The sequence below is a fragment of the Hordeum vulgare genome, chromosome 7H (assembly GCF_904849725.1).
Source record: "Hordeum vulgare subsp. vulgare chromosome 7H, MorexV3_pseudomolecules_assembly, whole genome shotgun sequence".
NCBI classification, from domain to species: Eukaryota; Viridiplantae; Streptophyta; class Magnoliopsida; order Poales; family Poaceae; genus Hordeum; species Hordeum vulgare.
The window spans coordinates 32,259,693-32,284,619 of NC_058524.1; the positions used below are offsets into that span (position 1 = coordinate 32,259,693).

The 24,927-nt window shown below is 41.6% G+C and overlaps 3 protein-coding genes across 4 annotated transcripts in view; all 3 read right to left on the reverse strand.

The window, feature by feature from the left end:
• The window catches only part of LOC123407419 (polyubiquitin-like), a 70,200-nt gene that overhangs the window by 17,837 nt on the left and 27,436 nt on the right, over nt 1-24,927 (reverse strand). The window contains exon 3 of the mRNA XM_045100552.1: nt 3,043-3,466. Within this exon, the coding sequence (XP_044956487.1) occupies nt 3,043-3,466 (424 nt within the window). The remainder of the gene's footprint in view (nt 1-3,042; nt 3,467-24,927) is intronic.
• Nucleotides 9,699-10,462, reverse strand: LOC123407424 (pathogenesis-related protein PRB1-2-like). The gene has a single exon (XM_045100556.1). It carries the CDS (start codon nt 10,407-10,409, stop codon nt 9,903-9,905), a length of 507 nt encoding a protein of 168 aa, XP_044956491.1. The 5' UTR covers nt 10,410-10,462; the 3' UTR covers nt 9,699-9,902.
• On the reverse strand, nt 19,429-23,009 carry LOC123407420 (probable apyrase 3). Of its 2 annotated transcripts, XR_006612605.1 has the most exons (10): nt 22,742-23,009; nt 22,487-22,615; nt 22,237-22,293; nt 22,035-22,127; nt 21,713-21,918; nt 20,715-20,806; nt 20,395-20,609; nt 19,873-20,056; nt 19,538-19,798; nt 19,429-19,497 (listed from the first exon to the last, which is right to left on the reverse strand). XR_006612605.1 is itself a non-coding variant. In XM_045100553.1 (9 exons), the coding sequence occupies exons 1-9, from the start codon at nt 22,955-22,957 to the stop codon at nt 19,677-19,679; spliced, it is 1,314 nt and encodes a 437-aa protein (XP_044956488.1). In that variant the 5' UTR covers nt 22,958-23,009; the 3' UTR covers nt 19,429-19,676. The 2 variants fall into 2 exon arrangements, 1 of the variants encoding a protein (XP_044956488.1); XM_045100553.1 differs by having other exon boundaries at nt 19,429-19,798.

Below are 24,927 nucleotides of genomic sequence, written 5' to 3' on the forward strand. Positions count from 1 at the left end.
AGATCAATTCAAACACCATAATAAAAAGAGGAAAATGGGAGCGGCGATTTGGCTCCCGAGCTCATCTGCACCTGCATCGACGAAAAAAATCAAAACAAATAGTAGTTTTTTTTAAAATTCCAATTATTTTCTGTGTGTTAGATAATTTGATGCGTGAGGTCCGCTTAAAATTTCATTTTATTTGGACATCTGAGCAGTTCTCAGCAAAAAAGATAAATCTGAGTTTGTGAAAAAGGTTAACTGTTCACGAACTTCGCTGACCCGATTTGTCTTTTTTGCTGAGAGCTGATCAGATGTTCAAATAAGATGAGATTTGGAGTGGTCCTCATGGATCAAATTATCTACTGCACATTTTTGTTTTGGAATTTTGTTAATTTTTCTAGTTTTTTTTTTTGTGAGCGGGAGCAGCTGAGCCTAGGAGCAGGGTTGAATTATCGGAGGAAAATGATACACTCACGATTGATTTGTTACGGATTGGTTATACCACACATTGTCCCATTAATCACTTCCCCAATTTGCATCGTTGGCCCACTTTTTTCCTAATCTATCACCATAAATTGATACATCCATCTGTAAGCATGATTCCGCAAAATATGTCCCTAAAAGTAGCATATCTAATAAAAAATGCACTTTATTGTATCCCTCACCCAGCAAACCAACTAATACGAATATATATCAAAACATTAGAAAAATTACAGAAAACATGTACAACTCCAAGAATATAAGCGCCACGGCAAAACGCATACTGCCCTTCTAATTTTTACCAAGGACACCATCGTCAGCTTCCAGGACAATCCCGGGATATCAGAGCCGTGCTTGATTAATTGAAAGATCAGACAGTGCTTCTAAGAAGCATCCATGGATCATGGTCATGTGTGGGTGAAGACTCTAGCTATGTCCTCCCTCCGTCCGAAATTACTTATCGCATAAATAAATAAAAATAAATGTATCTAAAATTAAAATACATCTAGATATATTTATTTTTATGATAACTATTTTTGGACAGAGGGAGTATCTATGGACGTGTGATTTTTGTAAACAACAGTGACGGTTTGAAATTTCATTGGAGTGGCGTTTTGTTTTCCTAATAAACTTATAAGTTGAAAACTTGAAATGAATAGTTCTGCTGTTGTTTTCTCGTAGGTTTTCCAGTCCAGAATCTATGGCGACCCGTTCAGTCAAGATCTTTTGAAATTAATCGACCCGTTAATTGATTGCTCAGTCGACAAAGCCACTTTGTCCAGCACAAATTGCTTTGTGCATTAAAAAAAATCAAATTGCTTTGGGCTAGGACAGAGTAGATCAATGGTGTGGCCCTGTTATATTATTTTAGCTTTGGGCCTTAAACCTTTCCCTCTTGGGCCGAGCCCGGGAAAGTTTCTTTTATCTTTCTTTCTCTATTATTCCAAATATTTGCCATCTTTGCTTTTTTTTTTCAGTTTGTTTCCTTTTTACATTTCAATTTTTTGTATGGTAATATCTTAATATTTTTTTAGGAATATAAGAACAAATATTTTGATATATGTGAAATGTTTTTTAATGTTGATAAATTTTAAGTTTATGTTGCAGTCCCATGTTTGAACATATTTATTGAAACATATTTTTTAAAATATGTACTCCATCTTTTCAATTTTCATATTTTTGCAGTACATATTTTTCCTATTAGATCTGATTTATAACTAGAAACCAAATAAGAATTTCAAGATTTATAAAAGAAAAAAAGTACCATGCCTGTTAAGTGACCGCACGGGTGCATCTCTCATTATGTGTTGCTTCGGAACCCTTGTCAAGGGGAATTAATTTTAGAGTGTTTCTGCGTCACCAATATTGTATATTGTCTCAAATTCTTTTGAACTTGTATTCGCATGTGCTGCTATGCCCCTGAATGCAATGAATGTTCCTTTTGTTTGCCTTAGTCAATTATCCGAAGTTCTTAAGAATATAACGTTTTCAGCCATATATGCGAGTCTTTCAGCATGTGGATAAAAATCCGACTTCGCACCTTGGTTTTCCTCCATAGTAAAAGAAGTTGTAGAGTGCTACATACGGAATGAATTTTTTCCCAAATATTGATGCCACAATTCACATGCACTCACTACAAACTGAGTGGAAAAAAAGTGTATCACATCCACTGATAAAGATGTCACAAAAATACACATTTCAAAATCACATGTGATCGGAGAAGTACCACTGATCAAGTTTTTTTTCTCACTCCGTAATTCTGGTAACTGCCTGGAATTTTCGGTCACCAAGTTTCTGTGTCACCACAAAATTTTGTTTTATTTGTGGCCTTTTGAATTTGAACGAGAGAAAAAAATGGCAAATAGTGTCCGTCTGCATATCTTACAAGAAACAATCTTTTGCTTAGGCGTAAAGCTAACTTGGCAAGCTAACCACTAAAACAGGACGTGCTTCCTATACATTAAAGTCAGTATATTTTCATACAATATTTTTCTAATTCAAAATCCATTTTATAGTTTCGGGCAAAAAATCCGTAATTCCCAAGATTGTTAGTAAACCAAATTTTCCATCTTCTCCCGGACAAAAATGGAATAAAGAAACCTTGGCAGTGATACAACAAAATCATGTATACAACAATAAGCACGATATGTGACTCAAAATAAATAAATAACAATAAGCGCGACATTCTCAACAAAATTTAGAGAGCTGGTTTCAAGAAGCGTCAAATTCTCCACGGCATTACAAAATCAAGTAATTTGACAATTTCATCATTCAGTGAGAGAGAATGAGTATTCGTGGTGATTGAAACCCACCAAATGAGTGACCTCGTCATCAGCGGCAAAAGGCGGACAGCGATGTAGTACATGATTAATCTCCTCTTGCACAAAGCGAGAAAACCAACAAGAGGTGGAAATGATTGTGCCATAGATATTGAAAAATATTCGTCCACATATTCCACTCCATCCGTCCCAAATTACCTGACAAGTCTCTACTAACTTTAAAGTAAAGTTAGTACAAAATTGAGTCATTTATTGTGGGACAAGGGGAGTATACCACAGCCATCACAGTTCCAAGGAAGACGGAGAACCAGATGAAGAGTAGCTTCGTCACTTATATTGTAGTCCTCCAGGGTGCGACCATTCTCCAGTTGTTTTCCGGCGTAGACGATTCTCTGCTGGTCCACAGGAATGCCCTTTTCAACACAGATCTTCTCCTTGACACTATCGATGGTATCCAAATTCTCAACATCAAGAGATACTAAGGTGCTGGTCAACGTGTTGACACGGATTAGCATCCTCTTCCTTTGGATGGGCAGATCGAGCCTGAGAGTGGATTGATCCTGGATGTCGTAATCAGCCAGAGCACGATCGTCTTCAAGCTGCTCCCCATTGAAAACAAGACGCAGCTGATCTTGGATCTTTGTCTTGACGACGTTGATGGTGTCGGATGGATCAACCTTGACGGTAATCGTCTTGCCGGCGAGGGTATTGACGAAGATCTCCATCTGTTGAAGGAGGGCAAAATTTTGACATAATGTAGAAACAACGGAGGACCGTACCACTTGTTGCAATTGTTAGAAAAAATTTCAGACTAATAAGAGGGAGTTGTTGAATCGAGCACCAGCTAGGAGGGACTGATAAAATTAGCAAGATGTTGGATCGAAATGAACGTACCTTGATGCTAGCCCGATGAAGCGGCGGGGGTGGTCGAGCGTTCTTGCTTAGTTTGAAGTGCGACTACGGAGAGATAATAAGTCGTTGGGTTGAGAGAATTCGAATAGGAGGAGGCTGAACTGACGCCTAGCCAATTTATAGCGGATTTTTTCCTCTCCTTTTTGAAACTTGTGTGGCGGAATTGATTTCGAGCGACGCTTCGGGTTGGCAATTCAGACGACTCCTCGGTTCACTGCTCCATCCATTTACATTTACTCCCTCCGTTCCTAAATATAAGTCTTTTTAGAGGTTTCACTAGTAGACTACATACGAATCTATATGGACATACTTTAGAGTATAGATTCACTTATTTTGCTATGTATGTAGACCACTAGTGAAATCTCTTAAAAGACTTATATTTAAAAACGGAGGGAGCACTACTTATACTACTACTACTCCTATTGTAAAAAAAAACTACTCATGCTATATGTCCAACTGGACGCCTCATTTCCTCCTTATATGTCCGCGTTATCCCAGAATCATCGTATCCATCTCAAATATGAAAACGATATGAGCGCTCGCAGACGCGTCCGGACGCGTCTGGTCAGTCCGCCACATAGACGTGACCCTATCCCGGACCATCTTTTTTCTTTTCTTCTTTTACTTTTTTCTTTCTCTCTCTTCCTCTCCACCAATCATGTACAAGTGACTGGACATATGAGAAAGAAAATGAGGAGTGTGACTGCACGAATGGACAAATAGGGGATACGCCCGATCATTAACCGGGCGCATCCGCGGACGTTTGAGGGTCCGAATTTGCAAGTCATGGCCGAAGATGCTCTAAGAACATCTACCGCCGGACGCCTGAAATGACCCCTCATACGTCCGCAGACGCGTCCGGTTAGTGCCAGACAGGAGAAAGAAAGAAAAAAATGACCCAACCGGATCCCTCATATCATCCCTATATGTCCGGGTTATCTACGAACCCTCATTTCCATCTCAAAAATGGGGAGGATACGAGGGCTCGCGACGAGTCCAGTTAGTCCGCCACATAGGACGTGACCCCACCCCAGATCATCTTCTTCTTTTATTTATTCATTCTTTTCTTTCTCTCTATTCCTCATCACCAATCACGTGCAAGTGACCGGACGTATGAGGCAGAAAATGAAGAGTGTGGCTGTGCGGACGGACAAATAGGGAACACGTCCGATCAGTGATCGGACGCGTCCGCGGACGTTTAGGGAGTCTTATTTGCAATGTCCGGTTGTAAATGCTCAAAGTATTCACAAAATTCTGGTTAGTCGAGTAAGAATTATCATTCTATGTGTTGTGTCGATGAAGAAGAGTAATACAGTATATTGCATTACTTTATAGACCGACGATGACACTCCTAATCTTTAGACATATGTAATGCTTGCCTACCTTTCATTGGCATGTATTGAAGTATAACTATAATTTTTTAACTGATGCTGGTCAAAGCAATTATGCCTTTTAGCTTAAAGTTCTTTATAATATCTGAGGGCTTTTTCTTCAGGTCCTGATTTATGGCTCCTTTTCGTATTTTGGGTCATATTTTTATCATGATTTGAACAAATAAGATATAAATTATACGTAATAGAAAATGATATCATTAGAAAAACCAAACAAAATTTTGTTCTTACAAGCATTAACATTTTACTAATCAAATATGTGGTCAAATTTTGACTCAAAATAAGATGAGGACTAGTACAACCGAATGAAGGTGGTAGCTACCTCTAATTTAATTAACTCCCTTGACGAAAACTGGATACCAATTATTTCTAGAAACAAGTACACTTTTTAACTGCATTGCACAAAAATATTCCGGTTATAGACTTGATGTACCATGAGAAATATTTTGTTGGACCAAAACCATCGGCGAAAACCAATATGGTATGTCGGGTTTGCCGCCACCAACTGTGCCGGTACATCGCTCGATACGGTAATGTAGCTAGTTAGATGATCGAGACAGGCCCTCACGCTGGACATAAAACCCTACTTCCTGCTCTTTTGTTTATTGATCGTGGGGCCGGTGTATAGGGTACACGAATGTTCGTAGGTGTATCCTTCTTGGGAGATGGTCCCGTTTCTACGGATTCTACATGACACCTCTTGCAAAACAGTATCAAATTTTCACCACACCGTCCATGGGTCATAAGGTGGTACCATGTTAGATCTCATGGTTTCCTGACTTTGTAAGAATATACAACAACTAAACCGGCCACAATGCACACAGCGACCTACCCTAGACCCCAGTGTCTAGGCCTAATTCTTCTTTGGTTGCAGAAGTTCTAGGCACTGAACAAAGAGAACATATGAATTTTCCAACCATTTTCCATGATTTCATGTGGCCGCAGTTCAGATTTGGATTTCCGGCATTAAAACCCCAGAAATGCACTTAATGTACTGAATATAGGACACAAATGCCTAAATCTGCCAGAACCTGGCATCTAACACATTGTTTCAAGGCCAACAAAGGAGCGGGCCGGGCCTGACACTTCACATACAAACTTGACCCGTTTCTTCTTAAAACCTAGATCCTACCAAGGAGATGATCCCGTTCCTATCCAGTCTGCATGATGACTTTTGTGGAATACTCAAAATTTTCTCACGCCCTCTATGAGCCATCTGACGACTCCATGCCAAGTCATGTTGTTTCCTAGCTTCGTATGAATTTTTGGTTATTAAAATGGTAGTAACATGCATGTCCATTGCCTAGCCTAGGCTCCCGGTGTCTAGGACTCACATCTTTATCGGTCATGTTCCAATGACCTATGGTAACACAAGCAAAGAGGAAAGTCAAATGTAATCACCATTTTTGAAGAAAAGCTAGGATTAGCTGTTGTGGGGCCTATCGGATAGGGGGGCAAATGAAATCGCGCAACCAAGTGTTGAAAACCTTTCTTTTTTTTCATGGCATCCGACAAAAAGGAAAGAAAATAAACGGGAAATGAAAAATAAGGCAAAGAAGAGAAAATAGAAAAGAAAAGGAAATAAACAAAAATACAAGGAAAATGAGAAATAAACAAAAATTGAAAAATAGAAGGCAATGAAAAGAAGAGAGTAGAAAAGGGAAATAGAAGAAAGTAAAGGAATGGCAATAAAAATCAAAAAGAAAGTGGAAATCAAATAGATAGGGAGTGTCAGAAATCGGGCACTCGGCAAATGTTTGGTACACTAAGAAAATAAATTCAGACCAGTTTGAGTGTCGTGAGTCGATACTCGAAAAAGGACGTCATGCCGTCACACAATGTGAGGGAACACATGCCCCGTAATTTACCAAGTTCGAGGCCTATGCCGATTGTATTTTCATAGATACTCGGCAATGAGCCATCATTGACGTGTGTTGGTTATAAACTGAGTGGTTTCTAGGACACATTGGGCCACATGCCGGGTGCCTCTGCAAAGATACCATGCAAGGTGCCTCTGCAAAGATACCAGGGACTAACAGTTATGCCACATCATCAAATGCGGGCCCACATGTCATAATCGTGATTAAAACGCTCCAACAAACGAATGTGTGCTTTTTGCAAAAATTTAGGCAACTTTGGTGTGTTTTCTGCGACAAATTTGTAGAAGAGTATTTTCTGCAATCCTTCGCTTCAATGTGATAATGTGATGGTTTCTGCCATTAACTCCTCCATGGTAGGTCTTTTTGTTTTCTAGCTTCGTATGCAGTTTTTATTATTAAAATGCTAGTAACATGCATGTCGGTTGCCTAGCCCTGGCTCCCGGTGTCTACGGCTCACATCTTTGTTGGTCATGTTCCAACAACCTATTATAACACAAGCAAATAGAAAAGTCAAATGTAATCACCACTGCTGAAGAGAAAAGCTAGGGTTAGCCGTTGTGGGGTCTATCGGATAGAGGGATAGATGAAATCGTGCAACCAAGTGTTAAAAATCTTTAGTTTTTTCATGGCGTCCTAACATGGGTATAAATATGAGGGTTGTAAAAATAGGAAATAAAATAAACAGAAAATGAAAAATAAGGCAAAGAAGAGAAAAAAATAAAATAAAATAAAATAAAATAAACGAAAATACAATGAAAACAAGAAATAAACGAAAATAGAAAAATAGAAGGCAATGAAAAGAAGAAGAGTAGAAAAGGGATAGAAGAAAGTAAAGGAATGGCAACAAGAACAACGAAGAAAGTGGAAATCAAATAGATAGGGAAATACAGTGTTTGTCGTCACAGAGCCATCAAACACAGTGTGAGGGAACACACTGTTTGCCGTCAGAGAGCCATCAAACATAGTGTGAGTGTCAGAAATCGGGCACCCGAAAACGTTTGCTGCACTAAGGCTGCCCATAATGATAGTATCATAGGTAGTATCATGCATGCCAACTAGACAATTTTAATGAGGTGACATATAATTAAATGAAGAAAGAGAGAGTTGAGTATCATATATCATATTAAATGATGTACTACTACGTGTCTTGCATGACAATATATGAACTATCCTATGATACTAACATATGATACTATGCATTACGAATATGGTATCATACACTAGTATCATACACATGATACTAGTATATGATACTACCCATTACAACCAGCCTAAGAAAATAAATTCAGACCACTTTGACGAGTTTCGTGAGTCCACAATCCGAAAATAACGTCATGCCGCATCAAACACAGTGTGAGGGAACACATGCCCCGTACTTTACCAAGTTCGAGGCCTATGCCGAGTGTATTTCAAAGGTACTCGGCAATGAGCCATCATTGCCGTGCATCAGTTATAAACCGAGTGGTTTCTAGGACACATTCGGCAAAGAACATCCTTGTCGAGTCCCCTTGAAAAAACACTCAGACAAAGACATATTTTCATGTAGTGAATAGTGCACCAAATTTTGCTATCCTTTTACAAATTCAATTGTTTGCTAAGTGGCGTGCACTTTTCAATGACATTTGAGTTTTTTTTTCTTTTGAAAATTAGCATATAGACGACGTTTTATTCTCCATCAGAGATCATTCAGAAGAGCTCACGCCATTACATTTAGATTCCATAAAATAAATGTCATACTAATAGTTCTTTGGATCATAAGAATAGTAATGGATCACAGCTTATTCCATAAAACAAATGTCATATCAATAGTTCTTTGGGTTACAAGAATAATAATGGATCACAACTTATTCCATGGGGCATAAAAACAACAGATGCTTAGAATTAGCAAAGGTGATGTTTTTTTGTCCATCAGAGACCATGACCATGCAGAAGAGCCGTTGCATTAAGACCATGACCATGCAAAAGAGCCGTTGCATTAAGATTAATGAAAAAAATAGCGTGTTATATCGAAATAGCGTCAGCTTTAGAAAATACTATTAGCGCACTATATCACACTATATCATTCTATTGGCGAGACTTGCACACTGATTTATTTAGCGAGACAATTTTCAGGACGCCATAGTGCACTATTTTTTCCAATGATTAAGAGACAACAAATGTCATATTAGTTTTATCAGATTGTAAAAAACAATAGATCACAAATTAGTCCATGTTAGTTGATTGCGCCTCATAGGAGGCATTTGGTTTCATGTAAGAGGCTGTTATAGTAGACCCACCATGTTGAAGCTATCAAGAGCATTGTCAACAAAGTCAAATTGACCAGAACAATTGAAAATAATAGTCAAGCTTACTTCTATGATGGAACACATTCATAGAAAATATCCTGTACTCGCATGTCGGTCGGTCGTCCATAAATGATAGTGCGTAGTTTGTCATAGAAGTGTCGAGGCACTGCCTACTTCACTTCTATGATGGAGTAAAACCTTGTAAGAGTTTTTTTCTTTCTAATAAAATACGACTGCGGCCCTTCGACACTTCTATGATGGCAGATCGATGGCGGGTTTTTAGAATTCCTTAAAGACTTCATCAAGCCATGGACCGTGAAGCACATACAACTAAACAAAAATGTTTGTCTTAGACAATCACAGATCTATGACTCGAAACCTTGTAGGTCAAGTAATTTGGTCATAGATACATATATCCAGTGGCATTGCATATGAATAGCTTTGCCTTCCATCAAAGACCATTGAGAAGAGCTCACGCCATTCCATTAATTACGATACAATACAACAAGCATCATATTATTACTTCAATATCGGATTATATATAAGAACAATAATAGTATACCACAGCTTATTCCATGGGGCATACTGTTACATGCATGAATCGTCATATACTGTTCATGAGCATGCGTTACCCCATTATGTTTGTCAAACAACATGCATGCTTGAAGAAATCAAGACATATATATATAGCTACTAGTAGGGTCTCTGTCCGCCGATATTGCCCCGTGGGCTGTAGTTGCATATGATGAACACACCGGCGTTGTTGTCGCAGACGACGCGCGCGCAGCCGATGGACGTGGAGGAGCTCCAAACCACCTGCGTGTAGTGGCCGCAAACCTTCCCCAACGCGCAGGTGTTGGTGGCATAGTTATAGTACTGCTTCTCGTCGGTCCACATGGTCACGGCGCTCGACGCCGTCCAGGTGGTGCCGGAGCCCCAGAAGAGGTTCTCCCCGTACGTCCCGTTGGAGTGCGCCAGGTTGCAGCTGGCTTTGCGCGAGTTGGCGTAGCTCTGCGCGTATGCCGCCACCGTGGTGTCCCACGTCACCGGCCCGGCGCCGACGACCAGGCGCGCAGTGTTGTGGAGGCTCACGAAGTCCGCCGGGGCGTTCTGGGCCGCGCACGGCGAGCTGTTGGCGGCTGCCATGGCGAAGGCGAGGACCAAGGACCAGGCTAGCTTGGAAGAATAGTAGGACTCCATGGCTAATCAATAAAAATGCTTTGCACAAGATGGTGTGTGTGATTAGGTAGGTAGCTAGGTTGTGATGCCACTGTTAGATGTGGCTAGTGGTATTTATAGAGCTAGAAAACTAGCTCTCGACGCCAACATGAATTCTTAAAGCTTTTTTCTTTTTTTGATAAACTAGTGGTCTTTCGAACGCCCCTTATTCTTATCCTTCAATGTTGCTTTGTAATTCATGCTATACAACTGACTTGCAACATCAGATTTTTACTTTTTTTTCTTTCAAAAAGACAACATATGAACTTTAAACTTTGTAAGACATCCAAACATTCTAACTACAATGTGGAGAAAAAACGTTCAGATTTTTTGGTCCAACATAAATATACAAAATTATAATTTTTTGACAAAAAAATGTATTTTTTAGTATTTATGTTGCATGAAAAAATCCAAAAGTTTTATCTCACATTCTAGTTAGAATATTTTGTTGTCATGCCAACTTTGAAGTTCATATGTTATTTTATACGAAAGAAACAAATAAAAAGAAAAGTGTTTGCAGAAATTGCGATGCAGAAATGAGCGGCTAAATAAGGGGGTGTCCTGAAATCCATGCTTTCTCACATGTTTACCAGCTCAGCGTGCGACTACTCCCAGGGTATTGATAAAAGTTCAATACATGTTGATGAATTGGTCAATCGAGTAGGACTGAATATTTGTCCAAGAGGGGCAAGATCAAGCTCCATATGCACGCCAACGAATGGATATTAAGGGTAAACTGACTGTTGCGTGGAGTTGTGAAAGCGATATTGACTTTTGGAAACTTTACTTCATCAGGCCGTCCGGTCTTCACTCGTACGTGCATGCATGCACCATGGCACAATATGCATGCATCTGCATGCATCTGGTGATTGGGCTAGGGTTCTCAACATGTCATTCGTTGGTAATCAGGGGAGTTCTGCGTGCGTGCGTGCGTGCGTGCGTCAGTGCATGCGTGCATGCATTCCTCTGGATTTGTGCATGCATGAGCCATGGCGTAATAATTAAACAACGAGAGAAAGTGCGGATGCTAATATATCTATCTATAGCAAGTACTTGCTGCCGTAAAAGGAGTGTACAATACTGTATGTATGTATGTATGTAAAAGGAGTCGTAGAAAGAGGGGAGTAATAGCTTTTTTTTAGGAACAAAGACGTTGGCTTTTGGAAATCCCTCCCCCTCTCAGCTTGGCATATCGATCATGGCCGCAGCTACCATGCCCCGTGTTAGGGCATCTTCAATGGCTATAAGATAGTTGTTACTCCCTCCGTTACGGTTTAAAAGGCATGTTTGGAAAATTACTAAGACCAAGGTAGTCATCGATTAGTTGTGAGGCGTAGCAGGTGTAGATGTTAATGCGTCTAATCAATTGAGAAAATAGTATTACTAATGCATGAACAGTAAATTGGAAGGACGCATGCATGAGTAGTACTACTACTAATTAATAGGAGTAATTGCTTTCGCACCTTAAACCTTGTATATTTTGAAAACGCACGCAAGTTTAACTGTGCCTTCTAAACCGTGACGGAGGGAGTAGTAATTTTATCACCTAGGATATATGATGATGTGGCAATAAATAAATGAAGAGAGAGAGGAAAGTTGTATGTAGATTAATCAACAGTTCTTGCACAAGCTCCAAGGTTACATCGAGAGCAATTGCATTTATTCCCTCTTCTCCTATTGAATAATTTAGATGCAATCATTGAAATAGTTGTATGATCCCTTGTTGGTTGATAACATGCACAATTTTATCAACAAGACTACATATAAACTATTCTAGATGCCCTATATGCTACTGCTCCCGCCATGCGGGCGAAGGGACTCCTCGGGTTCCTCCTCCTCCAGTCACCACTCGTGGTAGGAGCCTTAGAAGTATGCTATTCCTAGAAAGGAATGTGCGGAGGTGGCAGGTCTAGAACCCACGATGTTCTACTGTCCCCATGGTCACGCAATGCACATCATTGTTGTGATAACGTTTTCCAACCGGGCTCACACCCCTTTCCATTAATCACTTAATAGAAATACATCATTCGAGTCTTTTTGCAAAACCAACCACCATGTACTAACGAGAACCAAATAAAGGATAAGACTAGGAAACAGGAAAAGGGGGGAAGCGAGTTGGAGCATCGGCAGGAAACCAACTGCCAACGTTTTCCAGAAGAAACCTCCACCGTGGGGCGAAAACTTATCGACACCACCTAACACACATCATACATAAACCACTAACATGAGATCAATCAAAACTGCAAAAGGACCACCAAAATACTCAGCGGGCATCAAACCCTAGTGAGGATAACATGCAGCCAAACTTCAACCAACATGGGCTCTATCGCCATAGCCCAGCGCAATTTTGCTCTGTTCTAGCCAAAGATGCCGCCACCCGCGCCATCCATCTGGATGCCTGCCTGAAGTTTCGACTTATCACCTCCCTTAAGAAGACCTGACCAGTACATCAAGAAAGAACAAGCAGTGAAAACAGCTTCTAACGGACTCCTAACCACATGTTTCTCAAAGGTAACTTTGTTGCGAGTGCACCAAATACTCCAGCAAATAGCAGCCAAAATCATCATATAAAACTTCCTACCTCCCGGCAGGAATTTGTATAGCCAAGCCCAGGATTGCCACAAGTGAAAGGACGTGGATGTCGCCTAGAGGGGGGGGGGGTGAATAGGCGCTTTAAAATAATTACGGTTTAGGCCTGAACAAATGCAGAATAAAACTAATGTTTAATTTGTCAAGCACAAAACCTAAAAACAACTAGGCTCAACTATGTGCACCAATAACTTATGCTAAGCAAGATAAACAACTAAGTGATAGCAAGATATATGACAAGAAATAATATGGTTATCACAAAGTAAAGTGCATAAGTAAAGGGTTCGAGTAAGAGATAACCGAGGCACGCGGGGACGATGATGTATCCCGAAGTTCACACCCTTGCGGATGCTAATCTTCGTTGGAGCGGTGTAGAGGCACAATGCTCCCCAAAATGCCACTAAGGCCACCGTAATCTCCTCACGCCCTCACACAATGGAAGATGTCGTGATTCCACTAAGGGACCCTTGAGGACGGTCACCGAACCCGTACAAACAAGGTTGGGGCAATCTCCACAACTTAATTGGAGGCTCCCAACAACAACACAAAGCTTCACCACAATGGCATATGGCTTCGAGGTGACCACAAATGCTCGGGGCAATCTCCACAACTTAATTGGAGACCCCGACGCTTGCCCGGAGCTTTACACCACAATGATTGAGCTCTGAGGCACCACCAAGCTTCTAGGGGTACCAAGTACCCAAAGGTAATAAGCTTCTCAACTTCTCACTTCCATGTATCACCGTGGAGAACTCAAACCGATGCACCAAATGCAATGGCAAGGGCACACAGAGTGCCCAAATCCTTCTCTCCCAAATCTCACCAAAGCAACTAATGCTAGGGAGAAAAATGAGAGGAAGAATGAAGAAGAACACGAAGAACTCCAAGATCTAGACCCAATGGGTTCCCCTCACTTAGAGGAGAAAGTGATTGGTGGAAACGTGGATCTAGATCTCCTCTCTCTTTTCCCTCAAGAACTAGCAAGAATCATTGGAGGGATTGAGAGTTAGCAACCTCGAAGAAGGTCAACAATGGGGGAAGAACACAAGCTAAAGAGATAAGGTTCAATGGGGAAGAAGACCCCCTTTTATAGGTGGGGAAAAATCCAACCGTTAAGCCTCACAGCCCGCACAGAGCGGTACTACCGCTCATGGAGCAGTGCTACCGCTCGGTAGGTTCACCAACCATGCTGAGGCAAAAAAAGGATGCAAAAAACAGTCCGATGGAGCGGTACTACCGCTAGGGAGCGGTAGTAAAAAATTACTACCGCTTCGGGGGCGGTACTATCTCTTCGGGGGCGGTACTACCGCTGGCACCAGGAGCGGTACTACCGCTGGATACTGAAACTGTTGTAACTTTCGCATACAGACTCCGAATTCAACGAAACCAAGTTTGTTGGAAGCTAACGACATGGGCTAACACAATCTTGATAGAAATATCAATAAGAATAAAGTGAGAAAAGTCCCATAAGAAAATGGTGAGAACCCTTCTTCGAATAAGATCGGTAAAAACTCCCAACATCAAAAACATCATAGAAGATGCATATGGACTCCGTTTTCGATGAACTCGAGCGTGTCATGAAGATGACCATAAGCTATAAAACTCACAAAGATAAATACCAAACAAGAACCAAGAAGTATGATGCAAGGATGCAAATGGTTTGAGCTCTCAACGAATGATACGATCAAGCTACTCACTTGAGAGGCCCCCTTGACAGTACGACAATCTATCCTAAAACAGAAAAACCTATCAAGGGCAAACCTATACCTTGCACCTCGTCCTCTTGAGCTAGATGACGATGATCTTGGCTTCCTCAAGATGGACCACCTTTCTTGCTTGCGTTGGCTTGATGAAGACTAGTTGATTTCTCCCCCGTACACACTATGGGTGAGCCGCTCTTCAGCATATCTTCACAAGTCCATTGCCACCATCCTCCATCACTTGACGTCATCCTCCATGGGTTGTATGAGATATTCCTCTTGACGCAAGCCCATGGAAACACACCTAACCCCACATAGAACTCTCAAGAAGACCATGGGTTAGTACACAAATACGTACTAGACAATGCTTACCATACCATGGGATCACTTGATCCCTCTCGGTACATCGTGTACGCTTTGTGTGTTGATCATCTTGATTTACTCTTTGTCTAACGATCTTGATCAACCTTGTGTCTCTATGACCATTCTTTGGATAATACCTTGAATACCACCTTGGTCATCATATAAACTCCTTAAACCCAACAGATGGACTTCAAGAAGTGCCTATGGACAAATCCTATAAATATAACTTAAGGCAACCATTACTCCATAGGAATTGTCATCAATTACCAAAACCACATATGGAGATATATGCTCTAGCAACAAGGACTGTAGGCAACAGGTTGCGCCAACAGCAACCCCGAACGTCCCCCACACCGCCCGTTCAAAAGTACAGCCGAAAAACAAGTGCTCTGTCGTTTCAACATTCTCACAAAAGGAACATAAAGGATTTCCGGGCCAGTTTTTCTTCCTCATATTATCCCTAGTGAGAACAACATTTTGAAATAACTGCCACAAAAAGATCTTAATTTTCAAAGGGATATTGGCTTTCAAAACCCATTTATAGTCAGGTCCAACAAGATCTTTGTCCAGCCAGTTGTAAACTGACTTAACCGAGAATAATTTGTTAGAATTAAGCTTCCAAATCACCTTATCTACATAACCAGATAACACTAGGTTTCGGGCACAATTGACAATCTCTTCCCATTGTCGAGCCAACTCCCCAAACAAGGTACGTCTAAAAGAGATGATATAATTTTTACCAGCAAAGGTTGCAAGACTGCATTCCTGATCATCACAGATCTCAAACAACATGGGACATCTATCTTTTAGAGGCCTGCTATTAAACCAGGGTTCATGCCACAATCTAGTGAGACCCCCATCATTAGTATTGATCTCTCTACCATCCGTATACACGTCTTTAACTTTCATGATAGCTTTCCAGCAAGGGGAGTCATTAAACTGAGTTTGAACATTGGCCACAGTTTTCCTCTTCAAGTATCTGGCTTGCACAATTTGCTGCCATAACCCCTCCCTAGTTTCAAGCTTCCACCACCACTTAACCAACAGACTAATATTTTGTTTATGCAAATCTTTGATGCCCAGACCCCCAATTTTCTTCCAACAACACACTCTGGCCCATTTGACTGTATGATACGCACGTTTTTTCTTGCCTTTCATCCAAAAGAACCACCTACGATGAGTGTTCATTTTTTTAATAAAAGTCTTGTTCAACAAGAACATGGACATGAAAAAAGATGGAATACCATCGAGGATAGAATTTAGCAAGGTAGCTCTAGCCCGTGAGGAGGTGGAGTACCCTATCCAAGTAGTTCAGCGCTTAAGCAGGTTTTCGTCAAGGAACTCCCAATCCACCATTTTAAGGTCCGTATATGTCACCGGTACTCCCAGGTACTTCGTAGGGAGCTTACCTACTCGACACCCAAACATGTCAGCATACATTTGATTAATATCATTGTCCCCGCCAATAGTGAAGACCTCACTCTTGTCAAAATTAATTTCTAACCCTCACATAAGCTCAAACAAGTACAAAAGGAGTTTGACATTCAAGGCTTTCTCACTATCATGAGAAAAGAAAATAACAGTATCATCCGCGTACTGTAGGATCCCCACGCCCCCATTAATAAGATCAGGAACCAGCCCCTGAAACAACTTATTTCGTCGCGCAGCTAACACGGTCTTAGTTAGGTACTCATCAACCATATTAAAAAGAAAAGGAGAAAAAGGATCCCCCTAGCGGACCCCTTGGCACTTTGGATATAAGGTCCCATGTCATCATTGATCTTGACAATAAATGTGCCATTTTGAAGGATCTGGGACACCCACCCACACCATTTATCACTAAACCCTCTCTTGGCATGACAATCAAGAAGGAAATCCCAGTTAGCCTTGTCATAAGCTTTTTCAAAATCCAGCTTGAGCACCACCCCGATCTGTTTTTTAATATGGGTTTTGTTGTCCCCTTTCAACAACCACCTCTCATGAGATTCTTGATGCCAATACAACTCTTCATCTTCATACATATTGTTCAATTCTACCAGGATATCAAGCTTTCTAAGCTGAGCCTCTCCACTCAGCTCATCATTCTCCTCAAGTAGCCCTAGCTCCTAGAGTTCTAAACTAAGCATATTGCGCCTAATATTATTATTACCAAAGATATTGGAGCCCCACCCTTTGAAGAACTTCTTAACTCTCTTCAACTTAATATTAAGGGTGTCAATGGGATCCTCTGTATAGGTGGGTTTCGACCAAATAGTACTCACCAAAGGAAGAAATTCAGGATTATACAACCAAGATAAATCAAACCTAAAACATCTACTGCCCCTAGCTCTCGATGTTTCCACACCCCCATCCAACAACAGGGGATTATGATCAGACCATTCCTTCACTAGCTTACATACGGTAACTAGAGGATAAAAATCCTCGCAGTCATGGGACATCAACACACGATCCAACTTTTCCAGGGTGGGGTTTTCTTGCTTATTGGACCAGGTATAGTGCCCACCCGCCATGAAAATTTCTCTTAAACCCATTAGATGAATTATAGAATTGAAAACATCCGAGAAATGAGAAATAGCAGATTGTTTGTTTTTTCCCGCTATGACGCAAGATGTTAAAATCACCCCCAACCACATAAAGAGCGTCAATTTTATTACAAAAGGAAGATAATTCCGCAAGAAATTCCGGTTTCCTATCATCCTGAGCAGATCCATAAACCACCAGCAACGCCCAGTTACATTTCTTTTCCTTATCAAACACATTAACTTGGAGGATGTATCTACCCTTAACAGCATTAATAACATCAAATTTATCCACCTTGAGACCCCAAATGATACCCCCATACTTGTCCACCGAGGGCGCCCATTCCCAATGGAAATGAGAAAATGGGTCAATCTTTCTAAAAAAGGAGGGGTTGATATTTTCCTTCATAGTCTCTTGAAGGCCTACAAAATCCACATTATTGGCATCAATAATGTCAGCGATGCCAGAAGTCCTACCTTTCTTCCACACGCCCCTACAATTCCAAAATAAACAAAATCATTTATATCGCGTGGGTTTGCCCCTCACTTTGGTTGATCTGCCAGGATCCAGGGTAGCATCACCACTTTTTTCACTCTCTTTCTTTTGCTTTCTAGTCAATGTCCTAGAAGAATAGGCAGTTGGTGAAACCACTACAATTCTCCACCTCGCAATTTGTTTTTTCTTCCGCTTAGATTGGACAAGAACAAAATTTTCATCGTCTCCCTCCTCATGATCTCCCAAAGTCAAAGAGATCGGAGTATTTCCCCCTAAGTCATTTTCTGCCTTTACCGAGTATTTTCGGTACACTACATACAAGTTCCATCCCGTAGTGTAAAAACATCGCCCAATTGGCCTCGTGATCCCATTTTGGATATATGAAGGAACTTCTAGATCCATCACAAATTTAGGCTAATCTACGACTTTTTCAAAAAACGCCACCGAAAATCCATCATGGACTAACAAATTTCTTAAGGTCTTGTGTTAGTCATATCTTATGGACTAACAAATTTCTTAAAGTCTTATGTTAGTCATATCTTATGGACTAACAACCTTCAATCCTCTTCGGATTTGGCGGCAGTGGCGTGTTCGCGTCATGACCTTTTGGAGGTGTCGTCAGCGGCCTTGAGCATCGGTTGGGAGTGCAGAGGATCTGCAGGTGGAGGGGACGGGACCAGTGGTTGCAGGTGGTGCTTGCGAAGGAGGAGCGGCGTTGCATCTAACATGTCGACAACGACATGTCTGAGGGACATGGAGCAACGTGGTCTTGCGGTTGGGCATGTGTTTATGGATGAGTGCAGGATGGTGGAGTTGTCTGGCGTCGTGTTAGCGTCAACGGCAGCTAGGCCAGACAAGGTTGATGCGTCAGCACAGCTCTGAAGATGAACTCGTGGCAGGTGGCGGTGGCGGCCTCTGTGAGTGCGCTGGACCGGTGTGTGCCCCATACTCGGCGGGTGGCTTGGTTGGGTCCTCATGCCTTAGATATTAGGCTTGGCTTCAAGGTCTGTTTGGATTTAGGCCCAGACTATCAGCATCCCTTCATCAACTGGATAGGAATAGCGATGGATGCTGCCTAGACGATGGCTTCAGACTTGTTGTTATATCTTTTTATAAGGTCTTTTGTAAATAATTAATAAAGTGGTTGTATGCATCGCCCAGATGCAGATGCAGGGGGTCTTCCTCCTTTTCAAAAAAATTAAATATCTTATGGGGTCCATATGTCAGCCTAAGGAATGTGAATGGTCAACGCAGCCACTAACCCTTATCTTATCAATAGATATTTCACACTATCAATGGCGAGTTCTTTTGCCCATCTTTGTCACATGCATTCATGTATAGTACCATATTATTGGAAATCAAATCTTGGTCTTCACATATTTAGGAGAGTGAGCAATCTTCATCTAATTTCTTAACAATTTTTATTATTATCAAAGCCATTATTTGAAATTAGAAAGGAAAATCAATCTAGGGAGTAATGCAAAAACAAACATGCGAATAGTCATGATGCACACATCCTATGTGAAGCTTATGGTTGTGTGAATCTTCATCCGATGTCGAGTGTATCATCAGACATATATTGTCAAGTGCCCTTTTTGGGTGCCACGGCTTCAATAGCTTCTCCGAGAGGCCATGCCGCTTCAATGAAGTACTCCCCATGCTTCACCTTCTGGACCAGTGTGATCTTTTTGGTGGGCTCCAAACCTACAAACAAATCTTTAAACACATTTTCTTCTAATGAACTCATGATTGTATGCAGTATTGGTAGAGAAACTCACCAAATCCATCGATGAGCAGGGAGTATTGATAGACGAGGTCCATGCAAACGTAGGGTATGTCACGGACTTTGGGGTACTTAGCCTTCACTTCTTTCATGCTCATCCTACATATCTTCTGGGCAATGGCTTTGAAAGCTGCTGGGGTGGATGTCCCGCTTGGAGCATCGCTGTCGATGAGGCCAACCTGTCAAGAATCGAAAGACATCGATATAGACACGCTCAGATATTGCAGCTGGGGGGCACATATATGATATATCCAAATTAGTTTAACCGAGTTCAAGTAATTGAACCCTACATTATTCCACACAAACTGAATTCTAGTTTTATCCTAAATAAAACTTGTTTAAGTTTGAATGAGTTCATGCAAAAATATGCTAATATCTACGACATATAATATATATATCTTGCATGAAAATGTATTTTTTTTAATAATTCTAATGAAACTAAGTGTTGATCTATTTAACTATAGACTTAAGAAAAGCAAAATTTCAATCAATTCATAATGGAGGGCAAAGGGAGTACCTGTGAGGCCATGTAGTAGAAGCTAGATGCGACGTAGAGGTTGGCCTGGCCGGGACCGCCCCCGCCATTCCACACGCCGTCGAAGGCACACTTCTTGGCTTGGCAGGGCACGTCAAGTTTGAGTGCCTTCACTACATCACCTCTGCACTTCCCGTATTGTGCACCTCCTATTGACGCGGTAGCATTGTACTCCTCACCGTTGTAGGTGTATTTGCCTTGGAGAACGAATGAGAAGGAAAAAACATGATATATCAATCAGGTATGTGGTTATGGGTGAATAGCAAGCCTACTTATATTGATCTCTACGCACACGTACGTACCACTAAAGCCACGCAGCATGCAGTAGCTAAATGGTCCTTCCTTGGCCTTGAAGATCTCTACGCGAGAAGCTAAGGCACCGTAGCGTAAGTAGCTGCAATCAGAAAAAAACGGCCTTAATTTCCTGATCTCTCTTTAATTGTTGCAACGCAAAGTTAGGGTATCTTCAAGTCGGACCCTCAATCCTCCAGTATATGTCCGGACGGCAATGTCTGGAGCAATACTGTCATCCAATGAGAATCTGTATATATTCTCTAGCTGTCCACACGTATGGATTTCGGTAAAGTGGAGACAAACACGAAGGAGCTTTGCGGGAATCCATACAGGCACTTAACCAATGAGACGCATGTCCTTCTCTTTTCCCATTCCCACATGTATGGTCCCTCTGTTCTCTCTATCCTCCCAACGGAACACTTAATCACAAATTTCCCATCATATGCATGGTGCCCATCTATTTTTTTCTCCTTCCAACCGGATACTTTGTAATTAGTGTTGGATGACTCCCTCTCATATTATGTTCGCGGACCACGTTCAAACACAAAAACGGATATATACCGAAAGAATTTGCAGGTTGGCTTTGAAGATGCCCGTACCCCGCTGCTAAAAAGGAATTCTGTAGGAATCAAAAAGCAGGATGCCCCTCATGAAGTGTATTACTGTGCTTTATCTTACCTTTCATTTCACGTACCTAACTCTTGTACACATCTTTGCTTTTGCTTTTATAGAAAGAAAAGAAATGCAGTGGGGCCTTGCCCTACTGGAAAGCCCTCCGAAAAAGTTTGTTATAAAGTTTATTCAGAACGACAAAGGTTTTAGTTGGGTAGTACACCAAGTTTCCTTTTATTTTGTTTTGTTAAGGTACATGAGTAATGCTATTTTACCGGTTTCCCTTGTACGATACACTTTCAATTAGGCACAAAAGTATGGGAGCACATGCAGGGTCTGGCAATACTGAATAACATGCAAATAAAAGCACATGAAATGGTCCAAATTAATTAACCTGTGAACATAGACGTTGTAATCTCTTCCCTTGAGATACTCTTTTGTAACATAAGGATCCTTGCCATGAGGCACTTGTGGAGCGGCAGCTGCGGCGGTAGGAGAAATTGCATATGCCATTTGCACAGACCCACCTCCAAGATCAATCACACCTACCGTTTTAGAGTAGTCTCCTCCCAACTTATCCAAAAGGTAATTCAGAGCCACCTACAAACATCTCATACCATGCAAAAGGAGGTTAATACAACAAAAAATTGGTGTTTGTGTGTGATAAAAGTTCATGTCAAATGAATGCATGTGACGGTGGATCGTGTGCGTTGTACCCATAGGTAGGATCCTTCCTGAGATCCCTCGAGAACATTGATCCACTTGGGATTGTACTGAAACTTGGTCTTAGTGTGGACAGCGCCCCTGACCTGCTCATATCAATTCACGAATCAGTATTTAACACATGGCTACTATATATCCGGGCGACATATATTTAAATATATACGAAGTATATCACAAGATCAAGAAATTAATTACGGCGTCAAGTATCTGCTCTGCTTGCTTATCTCCGATCAGCCTGAGTCCGGCCGTCGCCTGCACATTTAATTCAAGATCTGAGCATTATATCTTGACGTCAAGAATTTTTCAATCGACAACGGTGAAAATATCAGAAATTTACATTTCCATGAATCTAGAGATGATGAGATCCACATGAACTGAATAATAAATTCTGAATATTTAACAGCCAACCTTAGAAGTATCGAAACCAGTACTAAATTTTTCATACCCCTAGTTTAACCGGAGTCGTCTTCATAAGCCTCTGAGGCACGGCGCTGTTGGCCTCTTGAAGCAGCGGTAGTATGGACTTGGTAGCCTCCTTGGGCCGTCCAGCGTACGAACTCAGACCAGGATTCACCTGCAACCAAAACAAAAAAGACGACCTGTCAATGAAGCTATGAAGATTGATTGCATCATCCTTGCCACCCATGGTTCTTCTTTTGATTGAGTGTCATGGATGGATGGAGCTAGGCAACCAGCGTACCTTGGCGAAGACCTCGATGTCGTCGCCGATCTTGACGAGATCCATCCGCTTGTCAAACCGGAAGACGTGCATACGCGTCCCCGTGCTGCCCGCGTCCAAGATCACGGCGTACTTCCCCGCCGGCGGCCCCGTGGCCGCGCGCGCCAGGGCTATCTCTACCGACGCGGCGAGGAGGATGAGGAAAAGCGCCACGATGCCCTCCACCACGTGAGCCATTTGCTAACTAATGCAGTGTGTGCTGCCGGATGCCGGGCGAGTGCTCAAGTCTGACGAGTCCACATGGAGCAGTAGGTTTTATATAGAGTATGGGATGGGATGGGACCCAGGTATCAAATCTTAGCCCTTAAGTAAGTACTTCCTCCCAACCTAAATATAAAATACTTGTACTAATTAGAAAAAATGAGTCTGGTTCGCCTTAAGTATTTAGATTCAGAGGGAGTAGATTAATCCAGCATCCTCATGATCTTATGCCATATGGCAATGGCTGATCCTCATGCAGAACTATCCATTTTGCCATATGGCAACGGCTCCAAGCAGCTCGTTCCTGTAGTTGGTATGGGAAGTAAGGACATCTTTTCTTCTTCTTGGAACTATGGGGCCTATGCATACAAAGATGTACACAAGAATATTTATAATATTATTCATCAAATGCTGACAAAATAATTATATGTATGAACCCAAAGCAGGTGACCTCTGCCTCTACACCTACAATCTTAATGCATGGTGTGCTCTTACCCCACACGAACGCCCACCATCTAGTCCGGTGACCGCACCAAACCACCCAACGACGAGTTGAGAGAACTAATTGGTCTAGCAGACCCTTGACCCACACCGCATGCGCATGCTCTAAAATCCGTCGCCACCATCTTCCGCCAAAGATCTTCAGAAGGAACCAACTTACTCCTTCCGATTTTCTTATATAAGATCACTATGAAAAACACATTTTGCATCTGTATAAGGCCACAAACACTACTTGAGGCAAAAATTAATACTATTTTCTCGTATTAATAATTTGTTTAATACTTGCATGCATATAATCATAATGACACTTAGCTATTCTTTCTCATTCCTTCCTTACATGCATGCGACGTATTAATGCGTCCAAAAGAATCATTAAAATGTGAGTTTGTGGCATTGCATAAGGGAATGGAGGGAGTATTAAAAGTATAGGAGCAACAATAGGTCGTGCACCAAAAGTGTCTTTCGGTGGAAGATCCCACACATTCTGCATTTCATGTCGAAGTGTCCGTTCTTTTTTCCTGCATACACTGAGCGCATGATGGGCACCTTCGCTGCATTGCCCCACAAGGTACGGGTAGCATCATGTTCGAGCATTAAGCGTGCGTTTTCGTCGGAGTAGAATCAGTATTCAGTAGTCGCTCTCCACAGGCCAGGTAATCAGTATTATGATTTCCAAATCGTATTCCACATACTCCGGTCTCCCTCCCAACTGCTAGTACGTACCACTCTCTGCCAGTCCGTCTTTGCGCAGGAGCTGCGCTGCAAGCCTGTGGTACATGCAATGCAATTGCTTACCTCTTAGCCGGTTCCCTAATATTGCAGATCGCCTCCCCAGTGTGGGCACTGAATGAGTCATGCATGGACCAAAACGCCCTTCTACTAGTGAGCTTCAGACTCAATTCTTTGCTTCGGACCAAAACCCAGCGATCAAATAGATTGTCACAAGTGGGCGCCCTATTTTAGGAGCTCAAGTTCTGCTATTGAAAATCCGTTCCTCCAGCAGTCACGGTTTGAGCATTCCGTTTTCTTTTCAAACTCCAATTTTAGAACTCTGTGAACTATTGTATATTCATATGAAACACAGAACACCTGTTCGCCATTGGACCAAAAAATACCGGTGACTTGAAAACCACACCAAACAGATAATTGACGACAAAATTTAAATACTGATAGTCTTTTTATGTTATCCGAAAAACTTCTACTAGTTGCTGTGCTGAACAGGTTGCTTTAAACTGATTACACAGTGAACACTCGTTAAAAATGGAATTTTTGGATTTTGAGAGAGAAAATAGATCGAGCAGGAACTTTACAACGTGAAACGCGTGGTTGTCGGTCTTGGCGGGTCGTGAGTGTAAGATATCAAAAGCGGTGGGGACATCGAAAATTCGCATCGTACAATGATGGTCCATGCACCGCAAGTAACACGTTCATGCATTAATTCATGA

Excerpts from the sequence above, each read along its gene's own strand:
- LOC123407424 (XM_045100556.1), bottom strand. The coding sequence starts at position 10,409 with ATGGAGTCCTACTATTCTTCCAAGCTAGCCTGGTCCTTGGTCCTCGCC.
- LOC123407420 (XM_045100553.1), bottom strand. The coding sequence starts at position 22,957 with ATGGCTCACGTGGTGGAGGGCATCGTGGCGCTTTTCCTCATCCTCCTC. Across the intron at positions 22,616-22,741 it reads ACATCGAGGTCTTCGCCAAG|GTGAATCCTGGTCTGAGTTC; the intron begins GTACGCTGGTTG and ends TTTTGGTTGCAG. Across the intron at positions 22,128-22,236 it reads CAGAGCAGATACTTGACGCC|GTCAGGGGCGCTGTCCACAC; the intron begins GTAATTAATTTC and ends TGATATGAGCAG.